The 10413-nt window shown below is 33.0% G+C and overlaps 1 protein-coding gene across 1 annotated transcript; it reads right to left on the minus strand.

Moving 5' to 3' along the window:
• LOC109230370 (4-hydroxy-3-methylbut-2-enyl diphosphate reductase, chloroplastic) lies at positions 4375 to 10075 on the minus strand. The gene is made up of 10 exons (XM_019395906.1): positions 9705 to 10075; positions 8662 to 8858; positions 7726 to 7905; positions 7511 to 7642; positions 7343 to 7417; positions 7148 to 7253; positions 6966 to 7060; positions 5488 to 5673; positions 5322 to 5408; positions 4375 to 4689 (listed from the first exon to the last, which is right to left on the minus strand). The coding sequence occupies exons 1-10, from the start codon at positions 9964 to 9966 to the stop codon at positions 4624 to 4626; spliced, it is 1386 nt and encodes a 461-aa protein (XP_019251451.1). The 5' UTR covers positions 9967 to 10075; the 3' UTR covers positions 4375 to 4623.

Here is a 10413-nt window from a genome sequence, read left to right on the forward strand (position 1 = left end):
TGAAGCTGTAAAAATAATATTTTAGTAAAGTTAGATAAAATTTGTGTTTATAATGCAAATATTTGCAATGTGTGGTCGTAGATCACCTAATACTTTTATTTTATTTTTTGTAAATAGTGTTTTCGGTGTTTAATCTCCTCTATCACTTCATATATATCTCTTAATACTCATTAAAAGATATATAAGATGAAGAGTATTTTCTTCCTTCAACTTTATATTAGAAATTTATTTTTTTCTAACTCTAAAAAATAGACATTTTTTCATGTTATTTCTCAAAATACGTCAATTAACCGGTGACTTAAAAAAAATGTTAATGTCAATTAAATCCTGATTTTTGATTACTTAGGCAATATCACTTTACCCTTTCGATATCCGGATATTATGTGTGAATTCTTGTTACTAAAAAGAGTTGATTTCATGCCGCTATTGAGTAATGAATATATCAAAGAAGATATATTTATATGAACAAAATGGGTAAAGAAAACTTGTATAACCAAATTAAAATATTTGGTAAAATGGATCATAAGAACTTGCTTCATGTTGTGACGTTTTTCTATTGCAGACTATTTTCTCTTTCTTCTTCTTCTTCTTTTATGTTTTTCCTTTTCTCACGCTTATGGTATTAAGATTTGATTTTTAGTAAGTTGTTCTCTATTAATATCAAGAATAATAATAATAATAATAATATTCCTTTTTATTCTATAGCGTCTTTGACAGCATTAGTGCCGCTTCTAATTGTCTAATTTTTATTGGCCTTGTGGCTATTGGTTAGTTCTTTTTTACTCTATGGCATCTTTGAAAATATTAGTGCCCCATGAGATTTACTTCTATTCTATATCTTTGCAAAATGAACGTTTAGAAGTGGTCCATTTAGACTATGGTATCCTATTGTTTTTAATTTATTTTTGATTTTATAAATGGAACTACTTTTTAGAGCCAGTAACTAAGTTTTTTAGGCAAAATTAACAGTTATGTTTGGTTGGTCATCAAAAGGATTTAAACTTAAGCAATTTTGTTTGTTAAACGTGAATGGGATATGAATCCTTATAAGAAATAATTTTGAGTAGTTAAATCGTATCCAAGTTTCTTTAAAGATAAATTTTTAGTTGATTTTAAAATCTAATTATTAGGAAAAATTGTAATATTAGTAGTCTAATTTGACAATCCTATTTAAAAGTCGAAGAAAGATAAGTCTTCTAATTTCATGTGGTACAGTTTTTCGTGATCTTATTCAGAATAAGATACCAAGCTCAATTAGCATGAATTGTCAACATGTTCATATAAATAAATAATTAAATTAAAAAATAGGCGAAATCAAAAGATTAACATCTTGTTATCCTTGAGCGATATGGAAAGAATTAACGACTTTTTGCTTGATCATTAGAGTCAAAGTAAAATTGAAACCCGGTCATTGAAACACATAAAGATGATATCCAAAGAGTACAAAACATGTTTCATTAAAACATCAAAGACCAACTTTAGAAACAAAACTATATCAAATGTGTCAACATCCTCACAGGAAATAAAACAGATCTTTGAAAATCATTGTATCTAAAAGAAAACATAATTCTTCAAAATCACCAACATAACATACTATTAATGCATTGAAAAAATAGAAACAGTTGAATTTAGGAGAACAAATATTATGTGATATATCTTTCTTAAATAGCAGTTAACACAATCTTTGAATGATGCCTTCACAAAATCAAAATTCTGATTTGTACAATTCCTTTTTGATATCAAATTTTGAGCTTTTTCAATTTTTTTTTTATATTATCAATCAACCAACATACCGCTACATTAAATCCAAGAAAATAAGAAGATAACTAATTGTATTAAATGAACAATTAAACTAAAGTACTATCAAAGTAGTTGATCACTATGTTGTCTTGACCAAATTAAAACTTTTAGTGAACATGTCAAACTTGAAAAGATAGAAGCATGGCAAAGAGTAGATAATTAATATAATATAATAAATATCATAGTTAGATAATAAATTGAGCTAATAAGTATAAATTAGTGTTATAATTTTATGTAAAAAAATACTAACTTTGTACTTAATTATTTTAATGAATACAATAGTTTATCTTAAAACACTCAATAGTAAGACGTGTTATATGAAAGTTGGTGCAAATAAACACACAAAAGAGAAGGAGAAGAAGTACAAAAACATACCTCAAAAAGTTGATGACAACTTGTTGTTTGATATCGATCAATATAATAACCTAAAATTAGAAATACACATTACTAAATATTAATAAAAAAAGAAAAGTGCAAGAAAACATACCTACTTTCTAAGACAAACAATGGCAAAATAGTGGAAACCACAACGGATTTTTTGTTCTGCAATTTGGGAGTCATTGTTTATTTATAAAAGTTGTGTGGAATGCGTTTTCTAGATAAAATCAAATTGTACATGCAAATCTAAATGGTTTTCAAATAGATTTAAATTACCTGATAATTAATGACTCAAACGGTTTTGGGCAAATGCCACGTGGGCTAGGGGAGAAAGCTTTTCTGGAGTTGATATCTTATGCAATTAAAAGTAACAATATTTTAGTTGAGATCAAATTATCTATAACAAAGGAATCCTTAACTAAATTGAATTCTAAAAACTATCACCCAAGTGTGTAGCTTTTTAGTATTTCAATTTTTGAGTTGAATTCAAAGTCCTCAATATTGGAAGAACTTTTAAATATTACAATTTTATCTAGTACATTATTTGTTTGTTTTAAAGACAACATTTAGCCTTTTAAGGTTATAAACGTCCGTAAATATTTTGGGAATATTTTAGTCGTTCAACATTTATCCTAAAATATTCGTGCTTTTATAATAATATAGATACTAGTCTCTATTTCACGTGCCTCGCACGTGGGGCCTTATAACTATAAAGAGAACGATAAAATAATTAACCAACATAACTTGAATCTTAATAGATAGTTTGAGGATGTTTATTACTTGGATTTTAATTCTTTATACATGTCCTAATATCTTTTTACGTCATGACTTAAAAGAAAGATTTACAAAAAAACTATCATGATTGTAGGACGTGAATTTTTTTTTGTACTATTGTAAATTTATGATAAAATACAGACCATTGCTTTTCTAATTGAGGCGTTTTTACATTTCATTTAAGGATTCTTTAGCCAAAAATTTCTATAGCAGATAAAATATATTTATGTATTACTTTAAATGCATACTTTATTACGCGGAAAAACTCTTAAACCCGATAAAATTTCACTTTTGCTTTTTAATCCATGGGACAATCTACCCATAGTTAAAAGTTACTCAAAATTTTTCAAATATAAAATACGAATTGAATTCAAAGTTTTGAAAAAGTTCTAAATATGACAATTTTATCAACAAATAATTATATTTTAAAAAAATTTACCTTTTAAAATCTATCATTTTATTCTCAATCCACCATATACATGTAGCGGTTAATTCTTCTTCTGTAAACTAAATTAAGCTGGTAACCTGAAATGTATTATATTTGAGTCTAACAATAATACACAAACAGTGAGACTTCTCTTGACAATATTAGGCCGTTCAAAAGTCAAGCACAAGTAATAAGCTTTTAACCCATAAAATATACAATATCCTGCTACACAATATTAAACTATGGTGTAAAAAGGATTTACACTATTAAATTTAAAATACAATTTGAATACATTGGGACATCGAGTCGTTTCAATGGTAAGTAGTCACCGGATACTCCATTGATTTATCAACATGAAATTTGTGGAATACATAATCTAGAAAAAGACTGACCAAAAAAAAAAAAAGTTAATGGCTGCAATTTGAAATACTAAGAAAAATATAAAATTAATTTACTGATAAAAGATTTATATGTATTACCTTTATTCACTGAATCTAAATACATGAGCCCTTTTTATAAATCTATATTATATTAAAAGCACGAAGCCCCTTAGCGAAGTTTNCTTATTTTATTTTGGTTTGAACGGGTTGTTTTCTTAGAGTTCAAAGGCAATTGGTAGTAGAAATCAAAATCTGATTAGGGTGGGTATAAAGGAGTCCTTTTATCCAATTAGGCAATTGGTAGTAGAAATCAAAATCTGATTAGGGTGGGTATAAAGGAGTCTTTTTATCCAATTATAGAATTGTTTCGTTGAAGGAAAATTTTATATTTTAGAATAAATTGAGTCCCAACAGAAAAAGGTTACTTAGTCCTAAACCAAAATTATATTTATACCCATCATTAAATTGCTACAAATCGGAAATATTAACTTTAAAGGGCAAAAAGGTCGATCAATTTGTCAAGGATATTTTCGTCTCTCAACATTTAGCTTCCTAACATTCGTGTTCTTATAATAAATATATAGATATAGATAGATAGATATAGATAGATAGATATGATTTGAAATATCGAGTAATCTTCTCATTCTAAGAACTGACTACTACTGTATTTCTAAACGGTTACATTACTCCGCGCCAAATTACATGATTCTGCAGGGTTTACATTACTACAGAAAGCTGGCCAGTGGACAGATAGTGTTAAATGGCTCGAGTTATACACATACAAGAATGCATATTTTTTCGTTTTTTTATGGGGTGAGTTCGAACCAAATTGCCACTCCTATCGTCTTGGAGTTCCAATCTGGTTTAGGCCAATTGTAAGGCTTCTTCCCGCTTGATATCAAACACCTTTTTAAGGACATCTTCAACAACCTGCAAAGTCCATTTCTCATGATAAATGTGGTCATGCTAAAGTCAATTATGCTAGCATAGATATCAATACGTAAATGCGTTTATCGACAGCTTCACAGTTGGAAGTTCATCACTCGAATGCAGCATAAAAGTAGAAGGAAAAGGATAAAAATAAAAAATTCAATGATGCAGTAAGAACAAGCTTATGAGCTTATTGTCCTATATCAGAACAAGTTGTTAGGACCTCTTTTTTTATATTCCTATGTGGTGACATGGATGAAAAGCTGAAGTAAAAATAAGCTCATGATATTATTATTATCCTAGGTCGGAACAAGTGGATAGAACTCATTGTTTTTGTCGCCATGTTTTTCCCGTCTGGCAACATGGGGATAAAAAAGGGAAAGAGAGGGATGAGGCTCTTTTTATTATGGTTTAAAATTTTCTGAAATTGATTGAAAAAGAAATAAAATAGAGTTACTTATAAATTATTACTAATGAATTAGCTCTCTTTTTGGTTATTGGAGTGGAAGAATATGAAGTTTGTTAAGGTGGGCAAATGCAGAACCAAACATTATCAACTCTCCTGATTAGCTTGAAAAAGGAGTAACATGAGAAGGAAGCTCAACAATATTAGCAGCTTCAGTATAATTTACCTTATCGGGGGTGGATGCACCAGATGTCACCCCAACTGTAATAGGACCCTCGGGTAAGAAGTTCTCTTTCTCGACCAACTCACCATGCTGTTAAAATAAGCTGTTGTGAGAACCGGAATACTGTATTCAAATTTATAGTTGCAAATCTGTGTATATGTCAGCTCACCAGCAACTTGTAACTTATTTTGTTTCCAGGACCTATTCTCTGCTCACTGTCAATCCAGTACGAGGGAATTCCACGCTCCTCTGCAATCTCCTGTAGATGTGAAGTGTTGCTTGAGTTCCAACCACCAACCACTAACATAAGATCTACCTTTTCATCAACCAGCTTATACATTGCATCTTGCCGTTCCTGATATAAGTACGGATAAGTTAGGTCCATAACATTGAGAAGACGACTTCAAGAAATAGTGATACTATAAAGAAAAATACAGAAGGTCCTGTAATGGTTTTGTAAGAAAGAATCCATCCAGCACTCAGGCCTTCATGCAACAATCTCTGTTTCTTCTTCCAAAGACAAATAACAATAGATGATTTTTAAATTAAATTAATAAATAACTTCTAGAAGGCCTTGCCAAATTTCCACCCTTCCAGTGCCAGCAGAAAGAGAACTTAATATCTATTAACGCTGTCTTTCACGAGCATGTCACGGCGGGTGTACCTTGGTACATCCATGTATAGACACAGCAAAAGTATCAAAGGTACAAACGAGATGCAAAACACGGATGATGGGAAAAAAGAAAAAGAAACCAAAGCAAGTTTTTCTTTCACAACTGTAATTTCCATTAATTACTCCCATCTAAATGGAGAAGAGCGAATTCTCCGACTTCTATAACCACCGTCTAGAAAATGCATTTTCCACCAAAACATTGTGGTCATTTGTTAGCATGAGGTGATAAGACCAATTGGTGACCACTTTCTAACATCTTAGAAAGAGAAACAACTCCCAGGCAGGAATCAGCTCCAGCACTCGCCTCCACTCCCCCAAGCGCCCCCAGTCAAACAAATATGCCTGCTGATATAATTAAAAAGAAAAAAAAAAAAGACAAAGGCTTTGGAGTTTCGGCTAGGAATAGACCAATTACACTAGAGAGTACTGAGTACAGACTCAATTACCCTTTTTCGACATTTTACATCACCTTTAGTTATAGTTGGGTAATTTACGGACCTGAAATGATATATGAACAGCCTTATAGTGCCGAAAAAAATTAAGGTTGGCCCTACCGACTTGGGAGGAAGATATACCCCAACATGGATGTGCGCGACACAGAATGATAGATGTAGAAAATCGGTTTGTAACAGACTGTTACAAGATTTTATTTTTTTAGCGTCAGACGACTCAACTAGATTGCCTAAGGCAAAGAGGAAGCAAGGAGCAAATTGAAATGGGCAGCCCGGTGCACTAAGCTCTCGCTATGCGCGGGGTCCGGGAAGGGCCGAACCACAAAGGGTCTATTGTATGCAGCCTTACCCTGCATTTCAGCAAGAGGCTGTTTCTACGGCTCGAACCCGTGACCTCCTGGTCACATGGAAGCAAGGAACAGATCATGCAACAAAAAGCATATAATACGATGTCTCTGGATACTTATCGTCTAATATATATTGCACTGGAATTTAGGGGCAGCGGGGATGCAAGAAACTTACTTGAGTTGCATCACATATAGTGTTGAAACTTATGAAGTGGTTGTTAATATTTTCCACTCCATATCTTTGCATCATTGTCCTCTCAACCAACTTCCCTGTACATCAAAAGAAGTTAAATCACTACATGATTGCCGCCAAGAGGCAATTTATATTAGGGAGTGATACGCTGAATAGAATCTAACCAATTTCTTCTGTTTCTCCCTTCAACATTGTAGTTTGGTTTGCAATACCAGTTTTTACAAGATCAACATCCGGATTGAACCCTTTAGAAACTGCATTTTTAAATTTCTATACAGAAAAATTCACAGAAAATATCAGTACTGATGCAAAGTACTGCAGTTGTAACCTGCTGGTCAAATAAACAACTCAGACAGTACCTTCATAAATGCCTCTTTGGTTGAGCTAGAACCGTCAAGTTTACCTCCAAGAATATAATCACAGACATAAGTTGCCTGGATCAAGGAAAAATTGTCACAGAATAATCAAGATCAGATTCCAGCTCATTGTTTTGAGAGAATAACACTTATAGTGTGAGATTGAAATACCTCTGCCATGTTCTTCACAATGATGTATTTCCCAGCAAAGGATGCAGTTGCTACAGTCTCCTCGTGAGTATATTTACCATGGATAATGGAAGTATAGTCTCCTTTCTTGTGCTTTTCAACAGTGTTCCAGACCTGTACAAAGAATTATGAGGAAATTTAATATAGTCCTAATGAAAAAAAGGCCATAGATTCATTTGAGCATCTGTATCACAAACCTTTGTTACCCAGGGGCAGGTTGTATCAACGATTTGTACGTTTTTATCACTCAAAACCAACATTTCATCAACAGCGGCCCCAAAAGCAGGCAAAACCACAACATCATCCTTGTCAACAACATCAAAATTTTTCTTCCCTTCCTCAATAGGGATGTTCTTAACTTCCATCTCCTCTAGTCTCTGATCCATAGAAAGAAATCTATCAAAAATTATATGAGAGAAGATGAAAATACAACAGACAGCCAGCATAATAGCCTGAGTAGAAAACTAGTAATTGCACAAAATGCAGAGGGTGGTATATGCGGTTATCCAGACATGTACTTCAAATAAAGAATGTTAACCAGCTATACATCGGAAATTGAAAATTCTGCAGATTACTTTTACTATTTTCGATCTTCAGCATCATGAATAACTTAACCCTTTCTTCTAACATATCCCTTTTCAATTTTTTGTTTCCTTCATGGAATTTTTACGCTGAGAAGAAGGGAAAAAGACAAACAAACCTGTTGAAGAGGAATGAAGTACCAGAGAAAATCTATACATGAAATGAGGTAATAATTACATGTGAAAGAACCTTTCTAAAATCATCTATAGGATCCCAGCCTCTTGAAAAATTAGTAGTTGTTGGTACTCTTTTGTGTGTAACCAGTATCTCATGAGAGTGAAAGGCAATGTCCTAAAACATGGGTGCAAGCAATTCCTAGCCTTGAGTTGCAACTCACTTTGAGGCAAGCAACTATTATAGATGCAACACCTCTAGCAGCCTAAAAGTCAAGGCATATTGGGGTAATTCCTAAAACTGCCAAGATATAAGCAGAGTAGGGAAGAAGGAGCAAAACCAAATATAATTTCACAGTCTTCCTCCTACAATAAATAAAAACTGAAAATCTTGGACAATGGCATGCACATCCGAGAATTAGCAGTAGAAGCAGAGACCTTATTCACAGTTGGATTGTGAATAATTTCATTGGTTATCCAAAGCCTCTCTGTTGGAAACTGTTTCCTCGCTTCATAAGCAATCTGAACTGCTCGCTCAACTCCCCAACAGAAACCATAGGCCTCTGCAAGTTTTACGGTAACATTTCCCCATGTATACTCATATCCATTCTCCTTCAATTTCTTTATGATATCACCTGAAATTCATGAGAACAAATGAGGATAACAAAAAATTGTCATTTGTTATCCAATCTAATATAAGAACTTCACACAGTCTTCTTGAAAATATTTTGGAAGAATTTTACCCAAAGAAGTTCTTTGATTTTTTTATTTTAATGACGATGGTGTCAGAGCAAGCATAGGCGAACCTTCCTGTTCCCCATACCTGCTACCTCCCACAGCCACAGGTACAAAACCATCTCATAGTTCTCCTCCCACTTCATTTACTACAAGGCCACAACCTCGGGAGTAGTTTTCTGAATTACGTCTTTTAGTTATATTGTTTATTCTCACGCCAAAATCTTCTTATATCTTTGGTTCACAAATGATTGGTGATCGCTAACAGATCCTAAAGTAAGCATCTCTGACTTGTGATAAAGATATTTTTTCATATAGTGTGTCAACCAAGATGAGTTTAAATATGTCTATCCTAGAAGTTGCCAAAGGCTCTGGGACCAAAACAAAAGACAAAAAATATACCTTTCTTCCAAATCATTTTACGCTATTACCACTATTTGAGGAGTCAAACCATAATTTTTTCAGACGAAACATTATCAGCTTACATCGTGATATATAAGTTTCTACATGTAAATTTTACTTCAAAACTCAAGAAATTTACATAATTCACACCGAGAATTACATTCTTCTGAAAGGAATAAGTATATGCATATATCATAAAAACGAAAAACAAAGTACAGATAAAGACAAAATCTCAAGGAACAGAAAGAAAACTGAAATCGGTCCGATTCTAATTTTTTGTTCAGCTCATAACTTGAGCTCCAAACTGAAGGAATTAAGCTATGAATATGGAGTTAAGAACTTACTAGATTGATACTCCTGATTCAAGAGCTCAAGAGTAGCTTCTTTGTGTCCAAAACCTTTACGATTGTAATTAGCACTTCTGGTCAAGTTCTTCCGAAAAACCTTAGCATCGAACTCTGAATCTGCAGTAGCCGAGGAGGAAGGAGCAGCTTCGCCGGCGGAGCATCTAACGACGGAGAATTTCGGCAATCGGAAAGTTCTAGTCTCCGGCAAGGAGAGTTCTGTACGGGTGGAGATACTAGAGAACTGGAGAGGAATAGCCATGGGAGATAGAGAGTGCGCACGTTAGCGAACTGTGTTAGGTGGAGCAAAGTGGGTGAAGTTCACCTATGGTGAAGGCCAATTTATCCCTGCCAAGTTCGTGATCTGGTACATTTCATGTCCACATGCTTTTCTCGTTTATATATTTCGATTCTGTTTTTTAGTGGCTGGTACTTAATTTTTATATTTTATTGTATATTTTATATTTTTAGTTTGGCCTTACGCTTATAAGAGGATCCGTAACCAGACCGGCATTTGATACTGTCGAGCCTAATTCTTAGTCGCGTTTGGAATTAGGAATAGAATAGAATATTAAGAGCCCGTTTGGACATAAGAAATTTTTCATGTTTTTTTTTTTTTTTCAAAATCGGTGTTTGGTCATAAAATTTTAAATTTCACTTGAAAATGAATTTGAAAATTTTTCAAAATTTAAAAAACTCCAAAAAGCTG

This window comes from Nicotiana attenuata, chromosome 1 (genome assembly GCF_001879085.1).
Source record: "Nicotiana attenuata strain UT chromosome 1, NIATTr2, whole genome shotgun sequence".
Taxonomy (NCBI): domain Eukaryota; kingdom Viridiplantae; phylum Streptophyta; class Magnoliopsida; order Solanales; family Solanaceae; genus Nicotiana; species Nicotiana attenuata.